This window comes from Girardinichthys multiradiatus, chromosome 6 (genome assembly GCF_021462225.1).
Source record: "Girardinichthys multiradiatus isolate DD_20200921_A chromosome 6, DD_fGirMul_XY1, whole genome shotgun sequence".
Classification (NCBI taxonomy): domain Eukaryota; kingdom Metazoa; phylum Chordata; class Actinopteri; order Cyprinodontiformes; family Goodeidae; genus Girardinichthys; species Girardinichthys multiradiatus.
In genome coordinates, this window is record NC_061799.1 from 39,848,106 (window position 1) to 39,866,741 (window position 18,636).

The following is an 18,636-nucleotide window of genomic DNA, read 5'->3' on the forward strand; positions in this document are numbered from 1 at the left end:
ACTGATAAACTCTTGGTACATTAATACAGTTTACATTGCTTAGAAGTCCTAAGGAAAATCTTCTGGCTGGAGCAAAATACTGTTAAGCTGGATGTCACATCATAATTCTGTGCCAATAATAAAAATACAGTAAAATAATCTTATTTAAAAGTATTTTTGTAATTAAAAATATAAATTATCTGTGTATTTGTTTCTTATTTTATTGAGTTAGCTATACATTTAAGGAATTATTTAAGGATTGCACATTCTGACAATAACCACATTACTTGGGCAAGGTAATTTAAATAGTTAGACAACTATTACATTTTAAATAGTCACGCCGTTGGTTGCCACGTAATTCATCTAATAAACAAGCCTAAATGAAACAAGCTGATTTATTCTTCTGAAAGATCCTCTATACGTTGAGTCGGTCATTTAACCAAAGTTGCAGAACAAAAGCTAAAAGTACAAAATGTCCTCTCCTGTGAAGAAGAACCTAAGTGTATGCATAGAGCTGTCCAGAGCAGCCAGTTCTCCACTCAGCTATATGAACTTCACAGAAGGTTCCTCCCGAGAGTTTCTCATGGCATATCAGAGAGGGGGAATAATGTTGGAGGATGATTAATGAGCCAGAATGATCCTGCTCGACTTTAGTGTAATGAATAATTGCATCCTTCACTGAGGTGTGGAGGGGGGGGGGAGTTAGTTCACTTTGGAAGTAATAATTTTTTTAAATCAACAGAAAGCGGTGGGGAGTTGTAGCTCTACTAATGATATCCATATTAGGTTGATACATGATGTGCGACAATAAAAAAATGTCTTAAGGGAAAGTCAGAAGTCAAAAAAGAAAGAAAGACAATCACAACAAGTACCAGACAGAGAGGATAGTTATCAAAAATATGAATAAAGGAGAGAAACATATAAAACTCCCAGGATGTGCCTGAATCATTGGGTTAAGATATAAAGCATGGTGTCCTGTCTCCAACCGAGTTACCTGATATTCTGCAGCCGTAGACCTCGAAGCGCATGCAAATGCCCTGCTCCCAGCTATGAGGGCGGATACGAACGTATCGAGTCAGTGTCGGTTTGGGGAGGAAGGCACGGACTTCATCTGTTGGATTGTGGTTTCCTTGAAAGATCTGGAAATAAGAGGAAAAAACAGTTTGATGTTTTAGTCAACATACTTTTTATCATTATCAGGTCTTAGAGAACAACTGAATATTTCTAATGGACTGCGACCGATTCCATTTCTGTCACAGAAACGTCTGAACTGTGATTATTGACATAAATGGGAAAGTGTATATTTTGAAGGCCATAATTTTAGCAGGCTAATAAAGTATAAACATGAAGCTTTATACATATTTAAAACAGATTTTGAAACATTTATCTGATAGGTTTGGATTTAGTTCACCAGTCATATTAAAAAATGTTTCAGGTCTTTGCATTGTGAGTGCAGTGTAGGAGTAGAGCAGGCGGCCATATATGTAGGCTACTGGTCCTCCACGCAGCCGTCTGGGGTTCCGGTTCTGACCTTGACACCAATGCATGTCTTCTCCCCTTCTCTCTCAGCCTGTTTCCTGTCTAATTACTGTTAATAAAAGCTAGAATTGCCACAAAAAAATATTCTAATAATTTGCAGAGGACACGGTGTATGCTAAACTCCTAACAGCAGGGATTCTATGCAATCTAAAAAAGTCTAGAACATGTTTTTTGTAATTTCCAGGTCTGGATAAATAAGGAAATAAATTATGGAAAATGTTACCAGACTACTTAGAAAGACAAAAATGGTTTTATATATAGATTAATATTTAAATTGTATACAGTATTATTATATCTACTTTGATTTACCACATTATGATTTCAAACATTTTAGCCAACATTATTTTGGGGTTTGGAGCTATTTAGTGGTAACGCCCTTAACAAATGCACACTCATTTAATTTGGGCTGCTAAAAACGGCAACCAAATCTCTGAAACTGCTATTTTGTGAAACAGAATAAAGGCATCACAGTTCACAATGTGTGCTTAGTAGAATATAAATTTAGTGTACAGTGATGTAGTCCTTATTTGAGTGTTAGATTTGAAAATAACTGCGGTGGTCCAGATGGCTATAAAGCAGCAAAATATCACCAAAACAGCAGCCAATGTCAGCCTCGTTTCACCATTTGAGATCTGGTATATACAAGCCTTTTTAATTAAATATTTTGTTCGGACATATCAAGAATGTTATAAAGAAAATCTCAATTAGTATGTGCAGTTCTCGGTTACCCGTTGTTATTAGATAACCAATTTTAAAGCATCATTGCCTTCTGTTTTGAGCCCTCCTTCACTGTGATCCAGTCCTCTCCGTTGGTGCTCAGGTCCACTTTGTAGAAACGGACGTAGTATTGCTTTTTGGTCTCCTTTGAAATCGCACCCTGGGTCCCGATGCTTGTGACAAATCTGAGAAACCCCAAGTCGACCTATAAATACAGACAAAAACAACAACAGTTTGATTAAAGAGCATCAGAACTTTATATGCTATGTGTAACCTTCAAGGAACCTTCCATGACGGTTCTGTTATGGTTAGTGTTTCTTGGGTTGGTAATGGACGTCTTTTTATTAAGCTGATTTGTTCCTGAATAAAACAAGGGTCTGAATAACCAGTACTTAGGCTAAGAATTCCTGAATAAGTCCTGAATTATTAACTACATGACCTAAAACAAAAATAGTTATATTCTCATGGAGTAAATCAGTAGATTAAGAAATAAAAAATATCTAAAATGTAAAATGATTAGGAAAGGTCTAGATGTTGTTGCTACTAACGTAACTGATGATGTAGTAGTTAGCTAATGGTAAAAATATTTAATTATTAAAAAAACCTTGGTAAAACAATTATAAAATGGTTAAATGTACAGCTGCTGTATTAATACATGAGTATAAAAATGTTTAGCATAAAGCTATTTAAGTGAACCGTTAGCTAGCTAAACAAGTTAAAACTTTTAGCCTACCTCATGTTCTCAGATAGATTATATTTAAATAATTTCCTGATTCTACATGTATAATGATGTAACCACAGGTAGTGTATGTTTAAAAAGAGAATTTAATTATTTTACATTGGGGCAGGTTTGTATCACCCCCCCTACAAGTTTTATATCATCATATGAAAATTATTTTGTCTTCGGGTCATCTTTGATATAAAAATGTAAGTTGAACAGCTAAACAGAAAGCAAAAACTGAAAAAAATGCTAAGGTGGCAGATACTTTTTCACAGCTCTGTATATGGTGAACTGTCTTTGTGGCGGCTGGTTTTAGAGCACTGTTTACTAAAACCAGCCGCCACAAAGACAGTTTCTTCCCCCAGGCTGTTTCTCTGATGAACATTCAATAGAGTACAGAACAACAGCATACAGATGTTGCAAATGCACCTTTTCTGTTAGATATGTGTATATTGTACATTGTAAATTGTAAATTGTATATCCTGTAATGCAAAAACAGAACAAAAGAGCAAAGTGTACCGGAGTCAAATTCCTTGTTTGTATGCACGAACTTGGCAATAAAGCTGATTCTGATTCTATATCGACTTAAAATCCTCCTAATGACTTAGAAATGTTCCTCTGCTGGGGTGCAGCGCGTGGTGTAATGGTAGAGCGTGCGCCCCGATACAGAGGCTACGAGTCCTCGACACAGCCATCCACAGTCCAATCCCCAACTCTGGGACCTTTGCTGCACGTCTTCCCTCCTTCGCCCTCAGCTAAATAAAGGCAACTGGGCCACAAAATAAAAAAAGAAATATTCCTCTGTTTCACAGAGACAGTTGTTTTTCATTTAATGTTTCATTTAAGTTTGGATCTGGATTAGAGATAAAGTCAACATCTAAGAGACATCACAAGACTCTTCAGACAGTCTTAAAATAGAAAAAAAAAATTCAATTGCAGCTGATTTGATTTTGTTTAACTGCAAGTTCAGTTAAAGGCGAACACAGTCCAACACAATTACTTTTATATTTGCACTAAAAAAAAGTGTGATCTTTTTTTTTCTCTACAAAGAACTTCCATATTCAAAGAAACTCTTTATCTATGAGTGAAGTTCCAGTATCAGAATCACATTTCTTGGAAACACTTTTCCCTTTATTATCATGAAATTGTGATCAGAGAGCTAAAAAGTAGATAAAAAATGTGTTCGGAGGCTGAATGCTGTTTAATCTGAAAAGAAGGCTGTTCAAACTGCTTTCCCAGAAAGCAACAGGGAAAAGATTAATAAGCTGATAGTTATGATCAAAGAGTAGCAAAGATAGCAAAACGCCTAACAGTTTTTGCACTGTTAACAATTAATAGTTTTCTGAACTGAAAAATACTGTAAGTTGTTCTGCCACTCCACACCCACAGTTGTCACGACTTCCCTTGTATCAAAGCATAAAATCAGTTTAACCATATAATCAATGAGGCATCTTTCCATTTGACCCCCTTTACAATCCTGTTTGTTGAGTTTGGACATTATGAGTTTGAGGCCAGAATTAGCGCATTGCTTCAGTGGGATGCCTAACGTATGCCCTATGTAATTATACGACTGTAGAGACGCTACTCTACATGGGAAGGCCCCGCAGGGCGGGTGGTGACTTCTTCTGCCAATGCTTTTTCAGGAAAAGAGCAGGAAATAGCACGCCGCTTGTCTCTGCGGGATCTGTGATTGACAAGGAGACCCCTGGGAAATCATGTTGCGTGGGATTGCTCTCTGCCGCTCCCACGTCTGTTCTCATTTAAGTTCCCATGAGATGCATCACTTGTTTGTACTAAGCCTATATGAAAAAGTTGCATGTAGTATAATTTTCCATCTAAACCTACCATTTAAAGCGATGTTGTTTATTAAAGTCTGAAAATTCATGCCTCATTATTTTTATTATGAGTGCTTTATCTTAAAACAGGTAGACTGCTTTAAAGAAGATGTTGATAACTAAGCATTTTCTTCAAAGAGGAGCCAATTCAAGATCAAGACAATAACGACTTAATAAAATTGCAGCATTTATGCACAAAAATAGATAATGGGCCTGATCATAGTAATGTTTGGAGTGATCCAGAAACATTGAATCTTGGTGTGACATTTCAATCCCAAACACATTTCTAGGACTTCCATCCTTACCTCTGCAAATTTGACAAATTCAGAAACATCTTGTCCAAGAGTGATGCGGAAAAACTAGTTCATCCATGTGTCAGTTCAAAGCTGGACTATTGTAATTCTTTACTATCAAAAACCCCCCAAAAATATGTTAAAAACCTTCAGCCTATCCAAACTGCAATTTCTTGTTATTTGAAAGGAGGCAGACAGGAGGTGGGGTGAAGAGAGGGGGAAGACATGCAGCACAGGTCGCGGGGATCGGGAACCATGACAGCTGCGTCAAGGACTAAAGCCTCCATAAAAGGGTCACACGCTGTACCACTGTGCCACAAGCTGCACCCCGAAGCAGACTCTACTTTGAACTTTTGAGAAGCTTACAATAAAAGTAACATAGGTTATGTTCACTTGCTACTTTTTCCTACTACTCTCTTGCTGTTGCCAATAACTTTCTGTTGTCTCTATATAGATGATGCACTTGTCATTCTGTTTTTAAGTGAGTCTCTCTTTAGGAGAAAGCCACTGAAGGGGAGCTTAACTATTTTGTTGTGTTTCTCTCTTAGACAAAGCCACTATAACGGAGCTACTTAATCCTGGTCCAGTGCTTCCGTGTTTTTTGTACGTCTGCTCCGTCTTCTCAAATCCCCAGACGGCTACAGCAGGTGGCTGCTCACACTGAAGCGGGTTTTGATGGACGTTTCTTTATGTTAAAAGCAAGTGTTTTCTTTCCACTGTTGCTAAATCAGGAAACTGTGGACCAAACATAAAATATGAGCAACAAAAGAAGCAACGTCAGTAATGGTACTAAATTTCAAGGCAGGTTTAGTACAGTAAAATAACTTTCTTATTAAAAAAAGTGAGAATCTTAAACAAAACCAGACACCATATGATATTTGAACTATTCTAGCTTTTGAAAAAAATCAACACAGGAATATTTGTTCTAAAGCACTTCCAATTTAATTAAATGAATCAACTGAATGAGTGTTTAAACAACTGCAAAACCAAAGAGGTTGTGGGTCATTCATTGACTGCAATTTCACATTTAAAGACATGATAAACACTTAAAAATCAGGGAAACTTGTAAATGTAAAAAGAAATAATTTGCGTTTCCACAATAAGTGACATGCATAACTGAAAACGTCCACATTATCCGGGATAAGGAAAGAAAAATAAGTTGTGTGTTAAAAATTGTTGATGGTTAAGTTCAAATGCTGCAGAAGGACACAGTAACATGTGAGACACAGCCTCCGAAGATTTAACTAAACAGAGCTGATTGGGTTTCACTTTTTAAACCGGAAAACTCTCAACATTTACAGTAATCCTTTGGCACTTTGTTCCATTTTCCACACTTCCTCCATCAACTGACTGAAGGTAATTGGCCTTCCATCTCCTAATTGCTCAGCGCTTGGCAAAATACTCACGCATAGAACGTTTTAATGAAGGAAAACCAACTACAGGAATGGAACATTACTTACTTAAATTTGACAAATTAGGATTAAACATTAATGCTGCCACATTTTCCACACAATGGGACCTAGCTATGATTAAAATAACAGCCTTTTCTGGGAGCACATATAACACAGTTTTCTTTGTTTGTATTGAAGTACACCAAAAACTGGACTTTGAATAATTTTTTCTCAATTATTGTTATCCCGCAAACTGTATTTGTGTTATAAGCTTTAATGCGAAAACACAGCAAAGATGGCATCTTTCTACCTATTAGTCCTACATCTACCAAGATCTGTCCCAATTATGTCATAAATTTACACACTAATCTGGCTTTTTATGTCACTTTTGGAGTAATGGTTTCATTCTCTCATGCTTATTTCTGTGACACAGAAACCGTCTCCTTTCTGAATGGTATGATGGCTGGATATTCCTGTGCTGTTTATACTAGCCGATAATTATTTCTACAAATGAACATGGCACCTTTAGGTATCTTAAAACTGTACCCAAGGATGAACCGAACTTGTGGAGGTCCAAAATTCTCCTCCTGATATCTTAGCTTTCCATTTTCCTGTGATGTCACACAGGGAAGCAGTGTGAATGAGATGTTGCCTTAAAATACAACCATCGGTGTGCCTACATTTAACTCAGTACTGTGAATTAAATCAGAAGCTTACAATGACTTAATGATCTGCATAGTGATCTTAGCTTCTGTAGGAAATAAACTGAAGGAAATAAACTGTTTACTGGAGTTCTGCAAGGTTCTGTACTAGGGCAAACACTCTTCATGTTACGTTAAGCTTACATAAATTGATTTTAAAGCATTAAACTGCATCACAATTGAAGATTTTTAAAGGTTATTGTTACACAATTATATATATTCAGAAGTTCCTTTAAATGACTGCAGGATGATCACTTTTTTTCTTTTATACTATAAGGTTGTATTACTAATAAGGGATCATTTTTAAGAAAATCTTATGATTAACTCCAGGCCATTAAGATGGAAAAAGGTTTTTAATTCTGCCCTCTGGGTTTTTGTTACATAATGGAGAACAACCTAACCAGATTTGCTTTGTTTAGGAGAGTATTTTCCTCGACTGGCAATGCCACGCCATGGCTTTTATGGCCTTTTCTCTTAGTGATTAAGAAATTAGCCTTATGACGTCCTTTAGGATGCTAAATCCGTCTTCACAAGTCTCTCTTGCGTCAGGATATTTTCCAGGTTTAAAAGAAAACTCTGGCAGAAATCTGCTCTGGGTAGGGCAACTTTTCAAAGCTCTCTGCAGAAACCTTAGCCATAGTATTTGCCAGTGCCTTGACTTTGACAATGTATCTCAGTCAAACAAAGCCTAAATGTGTTCCCCAGATGTATACAACCCAGTTCTTCCTGATGGCGTCAGTGTAATCCTGAAGTCAAAGGAGCTTCGTGTCTATAAATACCTGAAACTCAAGGAAGGAAGCCTTTCCTGGTTTCACGTCACCGATTTACCACAACTTGTAAAGTTGCACCTAATCTTTGATATGAATAAAAGAAGTCTAAATCCACAGATTTTTGGGTCTAATTATATATTTTTTTAAATGAACCCAAGTTTCTATACACATATTCATCATTTCTGCTTTTTAATTTCTTAACATATGAAAGAGGTCCTAACTTAATTGGAAATTTCCAGCATGCAGTTGAAGTGAGAAATATGATTACAGACTTACAATAAAGCCAGATAATGAGCCGGCTGTCTGCCTCGATGCAGACTGCCAGCGGGAAGCTTCACCCCAACAACATTATGAATAGTAACCTGAAAATAGTATCAATATAATATACATGCCTGTAAATAATTAATAGAGTTGCTTGCAGTGCAGGGGACATACATCCAAGAATTAACGAAGTCATAATTTTCATTTTAAATAAGAGTAATCTAAAGCCACAAGCTGAGAGACGGGATGTGGAGCTGGCTCACAGCTCACTTAATCAAATAAAAAGGAAAATCCTCTTCACAGAAACCACCACTCATTACTCTGGAGGCTGAATGAGGCAGAGCAACAGAACCAGTTCAGAAGGACATAAATCAGATGGGGCTAGTCTGCTGTTTCTCAAGGAGAAGCTGCCAAAAAGCCTTTCATGAACCAACTTTAACAGCAGAGATACACAAATGCATACAAAGCTGTCTTTACACAGTAATCGGGAAATTACTTTTTTACATTAAGTGTGGAGGTTCAAGAGTTTGGTGTTGTAGATATTGAGATCAGACGAACTGAATCTGTTGGCATCTCCAGGACAAGCTGGTGGGCAGTGAAAGAAGACTCTCACCTCCCAAACTTTGGATATAGTAAGAAAAAAAACACATTAAACTTGTGCGCTACTTTTGTTTAGTCCACTCCTTAGCTTAGGCAAACAGCATGGTGGGACTGGTTGCCTTGCAGTGGAAGGGGCAGATTTGTTTAACAAAAAAGGGGAAAATAGGATATATGACAAGGACAGGGAGGAAAAACAGGGGAAGGGGGAACCAGGAAAATGAAAACAATGACCAAACAGAAAAAATGAATAAAAGTAGTAGTAATAATAATAATAATAATGCCAGTTAAACCTAGTACATTTAGCACAGGATGGATCAAAATACTCGCTTATTAAGGTGCATTGTCCTTCTTAAATAATACGGATACAAAAAGTAAAGATAAAAAGATGCCCCCATGAAGATGTCTCTTGACGTTTTAACGTTGAAAGGTCGTTGGAGTTGACCCAATGGGCTTAACCAAGACTGATTTTCAAAGTCTTTGTTTCCGCTAAATTTGGATGGAATCAATGGGATAATGTCTTGACAACAGATTGCCATTGCTCAGGAGGTGTCCAAACCAAACCATGTTCTGCGACCAGCCACCCATTGAACATGTCCTCAAAGCCTTTCCCAAACCAAGGTCCACAAGCCTGTGCTCACCCAGATTTACGCTGGGGTTTGGTTGGAGGTTGGGTGTTGGAGCTAGTACACTGATGAGGTAAATTGAGCTGCTTGATACCACAATCAGTAGCAGTTTATGGGTCTTAAACAAAGTTTTAGCATCACTGTCTATTCCTTGTTAGTAATCTGATTACATAAATGCTCTTTACACCAAGTGCCTTCCCCTCCAACTTGCTGATTTCCAACATGTCGACTGGCACAACTACACAAGATGTGATGCTTCCTTTATTAGCTAGATTGTCTGTAAAAATCAAGGAAAACAATATGCAAACCTGGGAAAAGCCAGGTGCTATATCCAGTTAATTATAATTGAAATCTTATGTGAACTATAGTATAAACAGTCTATATATTCTCACATCGACGTTCTCACTCTCTTAGACCTGGCCAAGTCCATAATTAACCTCTTCTTTAACCCGAACTGAGACATTATTATCACCCACTGTAAATGCACGCTGGAGTTTGTAAAGCAACAATTTAAATAAAACATAAATTAGACACAAGGATTGGAAATTGCTGGAGGGTCTAATGAATGTCCTTACTTCCACACATCTAACATTTCTGCTAAAACATAATTGCTTTTGCAGAGTAGTCGTGTTTTTCCTTGCCCAGTTATTGATCCAAGTTTCTTTGTAAAGTTTACCGTCTCATTAGTAGTGTCCTCATTACTTCAAGAAACATTTCAATATAATTTCATACAAACCGGCAGGGACACATTTTTAATGTCGTTTGTGACCTTTGTGTAAAACTAGCAATTTTCATATAGTGCTTGAACCCATTAACCCCAATTACATCTCTGTCCTTCATTTCCTAAAATCCCAAAGGCCCCAGTTGTGAGCCAGTAGCAAGTCCCCAGACAGACAATAGAAAGTTACAATTACTAATCCAGTGCTCTGGTGGTTTTCCTGTCTGCTTCCTGTTGTAACCCTCACAGGAGGGAAGTGAAGGTCTGCTCCTATAGCAGAGGGCATTGTAAGGCTTCCTCGATGAGTTCCTGTCCTAGACAATGGGACAGAGCTGGACCCCAGCCACAAACGTCTATACTGGTTTGATACTGGATGAAGTTGTTTTCTTGAACCAACGAATAGAAGGAAAGCAAACATGCTTGTTTGGGCTTCTAAATTCAATTAAAGTTAGGGGAGTTCATGTAAATATCTAAAATGTTGACCACCGGTGAATCACTGGATTGATAATTTAGCTCCCAAGAGGAATTTAAATAAATCGTTTTCTGGTTCCTGTAATTTTAGCTGATGTGATAAACTTCATTCATTTTAGAGGCCTTAAAGAACACAAGAAAAATCTGTATTTACAATGTTTTTAACTCATGAAACCACCTTTAGTTGTATTGACTTTGCTTATCTGATTCCATTTCTGCTTATCAAAAGCACAATGTGCTGGCACAAAAATGAAATACTGTTCCAAAAGACTGAACTTAGACCCAATTTCTTTTAAAACGATGCCAGAAGGAACAGTAGAAAACCAGCATAGCTAATATAAAATGTGTGGCAACTAAAAACTAGATAAACAAACAGAGGTACAGTCACTAAAAGCTGTTTTCCAGTTCCCAGGTTCTATTAGTTAACCAATTTCTATAAAAGTGACAACTAATTTTTGAAAGGAGAGCCAAAAGATTTGGGTTATTTTAAAGTCTTTGGGCAACCTAACCTCAAACTTATCTTTAAATCTAAATTTTCTCTCTGTTTGGATAAACATTGAAAATTATTCCAATTATCACATTATTTGTACCAGAATTTTACCATGTCTTGATATTAATAGGGTAAGGGCTAAGTAAACTTTTGACTTTAGCATAAGATTTCACATAATGCATATATTGTTCATAGCTCCCTTAATTTATGCATGAATGAACATTTAGTTGAGCCAGTTTTCACCAACTAGAACAAGAATATTCATTAAATTAGAATATTCCAAATGTTTCAAAATAAAAACAGTTAACAGCTTTAGCTATCAACCTACTTTGTAGCATAGCTAAGCAGTCGCTAACTGCTAGTTAAAGATTTGATTTTATTACCAAGATTGAAAGTGTTGAAAATGAACCCTCTTAATTACGTTTACTGCTCCATTTATCTCCCACTATGACTAAAATGATTATTACAAATGTTTCAGCCATGTTAGCCTATATTTTAGCATAGCTAAATGTTGCTAACACCTAAGAAAACCTTTGACTTAATACAGAAATTGGGTATTATAAAAACAGCTCACTCAACTGACATCTTCCAATATAACAAGAATAGTGATCTCATCAAGTAATATTTGAAAAACAAATAAAAAATGAAACTACAGGTAGCCAATAGGCCAGACTTTGGCATAGATGACAGGCTAACTCCTAGAAAACGTTTGTTTCAACTAAAAAAAATAGATATTTTCTTATTTTTCCTCTATACTTCACCTTATTCTTTGATTTATTTATTTCCCACTAGACCTAGAATCATGATTAAATCTAGATGTATTTGGGCAAAAAACAAAACAGTTAACCTACTTTTAGCCTACATTTTAGCATAGCTCCAGTATATATAACTTAACTGCTAGATAAACATTTGACTTTAACACAAAACTGGACACTGTTAGAAATTTATTCTCTTAAATGTTTTGGTATTTCATTTTACATCTTCATGAATCAATTTATCACCCAACAAATACACAGCTCAAAAAAATAAAGGGAACACTTAAACAACACAATATAACTCCAAGTAAATCAAACTTCTGTGAAATCAAACTGTCCACTTAGGAAGCAACACTGATTGACAATCAATTTCACAGCTGTTGTGCAAATGAAATAGACAACAGGGGGAAATCTTTGGTGATTAGCAAGACACACTCAATAAAGGAGTGGTTCTGCAGGTGGGGACCACAGACCACTTCTGAGTACCGATGCTTTCTGGCTGATGTTTTGGTCACTTTTGAATGTTGGTGGTGGTTTCACACTCGTGGTTCATGAGACGGACTCTACAACCCACACAAGTGGCTCAGGGAGTGCAGCTCATCCAGGATGGCACATCAATGCGAGCTGTGGCAAGAAGGTTTGCTGTGTCTGTCAGCATAGTGTCCAGAGCTTGGAGGCACTACCAGGAGACAGGCCAGTACACCAGGAGACGTGGAGGAGGCCGTAGGAGGGCAACAACCCAGCAGCAGGACCGCTACCTCCGCCTTTGTGCAAGGAGAAACAGGAGGAGCACTGCCAGAGCCCTGCAAAATTACCTCAAGCAGGCCACAAATGTGCATGTGTCTGCACAAACGGTTAGAAACCAACTCCATGAGGATGGTATGAGGGCCCGACGTCCACAAAAGGGGGTTGTGCTCACAGCCCAACACCGTGCAGGACGCTTGGCATTTGCCAGAGAACACCAGGATTGGCAAATTCGCCACTGGCGCCCTGTGCTCTTCACAGATGAAAGCAGGTTCACACTGAGCACATGTGACAGACGTGACAGAGTCTGGAGACACCGTGGAGAGCGATCTGCTGCCTGCAACATCCTTCAGCGTGACTGGTTTGGCAGTGGGCCATTAATGGTGTGGGGTGGGATTTCTTTGGAGAGCCGCATGGCCCTCCATGTGCTCGCCAGAGGTAGCCTGACTGCCATTAGGTACCGAAATGAGATCCTCAGACCCCTTGTGAGACCATATGCTGGTGCGGTTGGCCCTGGGTTCCTCCTAATGCAGGACAATGCTAGACCTCATGTGGCTGGAGTGTGTCAGCAGTTCCTGCAAGATGAAGACATTGAAGCTATGGACTGGCCCGCTTGTTCTCCAGACCTGAATCTGGTTGAGCACATCTGGGACATCATGTCTCGCTCCATCCACCAACGTCACGTTGCACCACAGACTGTCCAGGAGTTGGCGGATGCTTTAGTCCAGGTCTGGGAGGAGATCCCTCAGGAGACCATCCATCGTCTCATCAGGAGCATGTCCAGGCGTTGTAGGGAGGTCATACAGACACGTGGAGGCCACACACAATACTGAACCTCATTTTGACTTGTTTTAAGGACATTACATCAAAGTTGGATCAGCCTCTAGTGTGTTTTTCCACTTTAATTTTGTGTGTGACTCAAAATCCAGGCCTCCATTGGTTAATAAATGTGATTTCCATTGGTGAATTTTGTGTTATTTTGTTGTCAGCACATTCAACTTTGTACAGAACAAAGTATTCAATGAAAATATTTCATTTATTCAGATCTAGGATGTGTTATTTGAGTGTTCCCTTTATTTTTTTGAGCAGTGTATATCTAAATGTGCTTTAATCCAAGGATTCCCACAGTCTGATAGCATTTCTCACAAACAATCGTTGTAGTTTAATGAACTTTTTTGTTATGTGGGGGCTGCAGGATTGCGCAGTTGTTACTGCTGCTGCCTTGCAGCAAAAAGGTTCCAGCCTAGGGTTTTTCTAAAGATAATGTGCATGTTTTCCCCAGGTACTCAAACTTCCTCCCACATTTCAAAAACATGACTGCTGGGTTAATTGGTTTCTCTAAATTATATGAGGTAGGTAGTTTGCTGCCATGTGGTAGACTGGCAAACTGTCCAGGGGGTACCCTGTGCAGATAGGCATCCAGCTCCCAACCCCCCGCCCCACACGGATAAGTGGGAATAGATGATGGATGGATAGGAAGTTATATTGGAATGCAGCAACATAAGAGCAACAAATCTAACATAAAAATGCTCAGACATGGTTTAGCTGAAACTAGTACTACCAACACTTTTGACGATTTGGAAAGGTGAAAAACAAAAACTGGGTTCAAACGTGTAATCCCATTACTTTAGATTTTAATGTTGCTTGCTTGGTTAGTTTTAGGCATCCTTACTAGATTAGGATTAATAAAAGGTCATGATTTGGGTACCATCTTTCAGGCTGAAGTCAAACTCTTGCTTGAGAATCACTACTAAAATTATATACATATTTAAATGCAATCTTAAGTTGCCAAATCATAATGCAAAATAATTCAATTAGTTAATCTTTAGTGTTCAGGTGAGTAAACGCTGTTACTTTAAGCTATACAAGAATGTTTTATGAATGTTTTATGTCTACATTTAGTAACTGCAGGCTGCTGTCAGATTTCAGAATGATGATAGAAAGCTCTGCAGGAAAAGCAGATGTAAATAATTAATGCATGTTGGCTTTTTTCCGCCCATCTACTGTCCCTATAACATGTAAAAAGTGGTATAAATCAGTGAGCAATATTCAGAGCAGATGTGAACGAGTTCTCAGTGGTACAGTGAAAGGCAAACAGAGGAGCAATGTTTTACCACAGGGAAATCAGAGGCTTTTATTGTGAGATCAGATTCTAAAAGTGAGGATTTAACTTCCAACTTCTTTGCTTGGAAACGTATTCTGCTAAATAGGGCAGAGCCAGCATGTTCAATACATACAGTGCTTATTTATTTACTGCCACTTAAAGCCTCTTCAACTCAACAACTGTTGGTTAAAACTTTTAAAAGATTCCCAACCTGTATCCATTCCCTGATGGTATCGTCTGAGGGTGTCCAGCCGTTCTCCTGGTAGTTAAGTCGGGAGCGTTCTGGTGACCAGTTGGAGTTATACTGGGAGGAGGCCTTGATCTGCTCTGAAGTAATTTCCCCAGACTCCAGGCCCAGTGGCTCCATGCAGGCGAAGTCTGTGAAAGACAAAGGGAAATGTTCAACAGCTCATTTAAAAAACAAGAAGTTTCTCCAAAACCTAATGCCACCAGTTGTCAAATAAAAAGAAGACATTTTGCTTTGTTAGTCATATTTCTTGTGTCTTTAGCTCAAAAAGTCTATTATGTTACAAACATGCGATTATTTAAATGTTTTGTTACCTGCAGGAATGTTCCTCATGAATCAATATTGAGGGGAAATGTTATTAGACTGCTGTACAACTCATTTTAGGGCCAAGGCCTGTCCCAACGAGTCGGTTATGTTCTGGAGAAGTCCACGGTCCTTCCCAGGGTCAACATGGAGGTAATCACTGTATTTGCTACAATCTAACAGTGAGATTTGAACTAGCAACCATCTACCCATGAGGCAACAGTGGTCAAGGCTAGAAGCACCACGCAGTTTGCCAAAAACTCAAATAAACATAACACACAAAACACTGACCCTGGTTTCCTGAAAATTATTCTTTATTTTTATTCTTGGTCAGTTTAAACTTTCTCATCTACTTGGAAAATATGCTTTTAAAATGTTGTAAATTAATTTTGTTTTGTCAATTCAGAATGTAGTTATTTATAGATGCTTACATGTTTGTATCTATTTGACTGTGATTTTATTTGTTTAATGAGGTATAGCTTCTAGATCTTTATTGGGAGAAAAACAGATATAAACTCACTATATCTGACAAAAACACAAAGCTTTGATGGTTTAATGTGATGATTTCAGTTTTAATCGTTGACCATTGTATGATTAGGTTTTCATAAATTACATGTCAAACTTTTAACAGCTTATTTTGGTGATTATGGAGGCTGAAACCTTTCAAAGAGAGTCATCTCTGCATCTCAGAGTTGGCGGAGTCTTTTCTGTCTCAGCGGGAGAGCCTTGGGAAGGAAAAGGGAGGAGGACACAAAGGAAATGTGTGTGTTTGTGCGTGAGTGAGTGAGTGGAAGGGCCGTCTGGAGACACAAGGTCTGCGAGGCTGTCACAAACACCCTGCATCATTCCTGAGTTTCACTAATAAAACGTGGGCAGAAGTTTGTCTCGACAAACTTATTTCAGTAAATTGATAATTATCTGCCCATTCTGTGTCCAGCTGGGTCACCGACATCTCAGAAGACACATGTAAATGCTGCAACATCAGTTTTGGGTGATGTAAATGTTTCCCCAGACTACCAACGTTGGCCACCATGGGACCTTCTACAAACTCAGCCCTGAGATGACCAGCATTCCTGAACCGGGTCAGCGGTGTTGAGGTTACCAAAGTGCAACAACCATACGGTTCAAACGCAGCTTAAATCTCTACAGGCATCCCAACAATGCAGATAACCGGCTTCTTTTGACGGCTTGTGGGACCAGAAATGAACCCCCGAAAAGCAACTATAACCGAATCGAAGAAAGTATTTGACTCCTGATAAAAGTCTGGGGTGTGAAATTGCTCTGCAGAAGAAGATAAGAACTGAAAGTGGGTCAAAATGATAAAAATATGAGCTCTCTGCTCTGGGAAGAAAATCAGATTCTGAATAATTTAGAAAGCACGTGAGGAGATTAATTTTAGATCTTGAAGCTGATATCTACAGTCAAACTGTTGCTACAGATAAATTTAAAGGTTACTTTATAATCCAAAAAGTGGTATTATTTGTCATAACATTAAAGACTGTTTTTATTCTGTTTCTCTTTATATCCAAGTTCTTTTTTTGTTGATTTCTGTGATTTATTTTGGTCACATTATTTTTTTTTGTAAATTATCTTGGTTTAATGGTTGTTTGATGTTATTAATGTTCTCTTATCCTTTCTCACCTTTATTCTCTATTGTCTCGTTTTTTTATGTTTGATTTTTTTTTTTATCCCTTTTGGTCCATATTCTGACCCAGTTTACCAGATTTGTCACCAGTTTACTGCTCAGATGTGAGTCACCACCATTTGATCCATCTGTGATTTGTTTCTGCATGATTACTTTATGTTTGAATTCTTCTTCTGGAAGTTAACGTTTATTTATTTTCATGTTTTCTGACCTTCAAATCCAGTGCATATAAATCCATCTTATTAGAATTCAATTCAAGCAGCTTTAGGATCCCAAATAACGCTGAAAATAGCGTTATTAACTAAAGCGAGTAATATTAAAGCATTTTGCTTCAACAATTCAGCTTCTAGCTGCACTGTCATGTAATGTTATTACTGTTGGAGTCTAACACCTTGTTATTTGTCATTTATTAACAAAAAACTCAAATATTCCCTAGCAACTGTCCTTTAGAAGACATTTAGCAAGAAAATAATTAAGGTAAAAATTTTATAATACTTCAAACAGGAGAATTGTCTGGTGCTCTTATTACATTAATGAGTTGCATGACTTTATTAATGATTTAAATACTACACACCATGTAATTGCGTGCTCAGTTGGAGATGAGAACAGAGGTGTTGAAAAAGACAGTCAAAACATATCACTTAGCATCAACGCACACATGCAGGCTCCACTAGCAAAGCCCAGGCTTAATGTGTTTACTTAAGAACAAATGAACTCTGAACTGTGGTCAATAACAAATATTATGAGAAAATTAATTAATTGGAGAAATTAGACTTTATAGAGATTTCTTAATATTCCGTGATTGTTAAACAAAATGAAGTGGAATCTGATTTTTGTGTTTTCAATTTATGTTTAAACATTATTTATTCGATAATTAAAATGTAATTATTTTAGGGATGCATGATACATCTGCATTAACATCGGTATTGGTCCGATAAGGCTTGTTGGCCATGTGGTATTTGTCTGGTCATGTGACCGTGATGCAGCAGGACTATGGGGTGTTAAACTGAAGCAAAGAAGCATTGTCAGTGGTGTGGTTGTTTTTAAGGAAATATAATAGCAATAAATATCAGTTATCTGCCATAATAGCAACCTTAGTATCGGATATCGATTATCGTTCCACATTTTCATATAGGTACATTTTTAAATACCTGAGTTTTCTTTACATTTTAGGAGAAATGAAACATTTTAAAACTGTAAAATAAAAAGATGCATGAAATGAAAAACTGATAACTTCCTCCAAGTCCAATATCAATAATCTATTTAGGGAGCAATTTGCAAACTATAGAATGTGTTGGTCTGTGTCTCACTTTCTTGCTCGTGCCCAACGGGCGGGCTCCTCTCTCGGATCGTGTAGTTGGCCGTGAACCCCTCCTTGGCGATGGCGTTGTCAGTGGTGATGGTCATGGATAGGATGCCTGTATAGGAGATGACGCGTCCCGGGGATGTGTGGCCGCAGTATCTGCCGATGTGAGGACCCACTGAGGGAAGAGGATGAAGAAAAATCATCTTAATCACCCTCTGTCTGCTAAAATGTTTCATAACTTAAAGTTAAAGTCAAATCCAATGATTAATGAGAAATATGAGCTACAACATTTAATTTCCCTGTGGGATTAAGAAAGTATTTTTTAACTGAATTGAATTAAAACTGTAAAAGAAATTAGTCTGAATATCTGACATTAGTTTTGTTGCTTTCTGATAATAAAAACTAGATAATATTTACATATAT

General features: G+C 37.7%; 1 protein-coding gene across 1 annotated transcript in view; it reads right to left on the bottom strand.

Annotated features, from left to right (window-relative positions):
• The window catches only part of LOC124869856 (neuropilin-1a-like), an 84,908-nt gene that overhangs the window by 21,452 nt on the left and 44,820 nt on the right, over positions 1 to 18,636 (bottom strand). Inside the window, exons 5-8 of the mRNA XM_047368020.1 lie at positions 18,218 to 18,388; positions 14,924 to 15,090; positions 2,285 to 2,440; positions 974 to 1,118 (exon numbers count right to left, since the gene is read on the bottom strand). Coding sequence (XP_047223976.1) covers positions 974 to 1,118; positions 2,285 to 2,440; positions 14,924 to 15,090; positions 18,218 to 18,388 — 639 coding nt within the window. The remainder of the gene's footprint in view (positions 1 to 973; positions 1,119 to 2,284; positions 2,441 to 14,923; positions 15,091 to 18,217; positions 18,389 to 18,636) is intronic.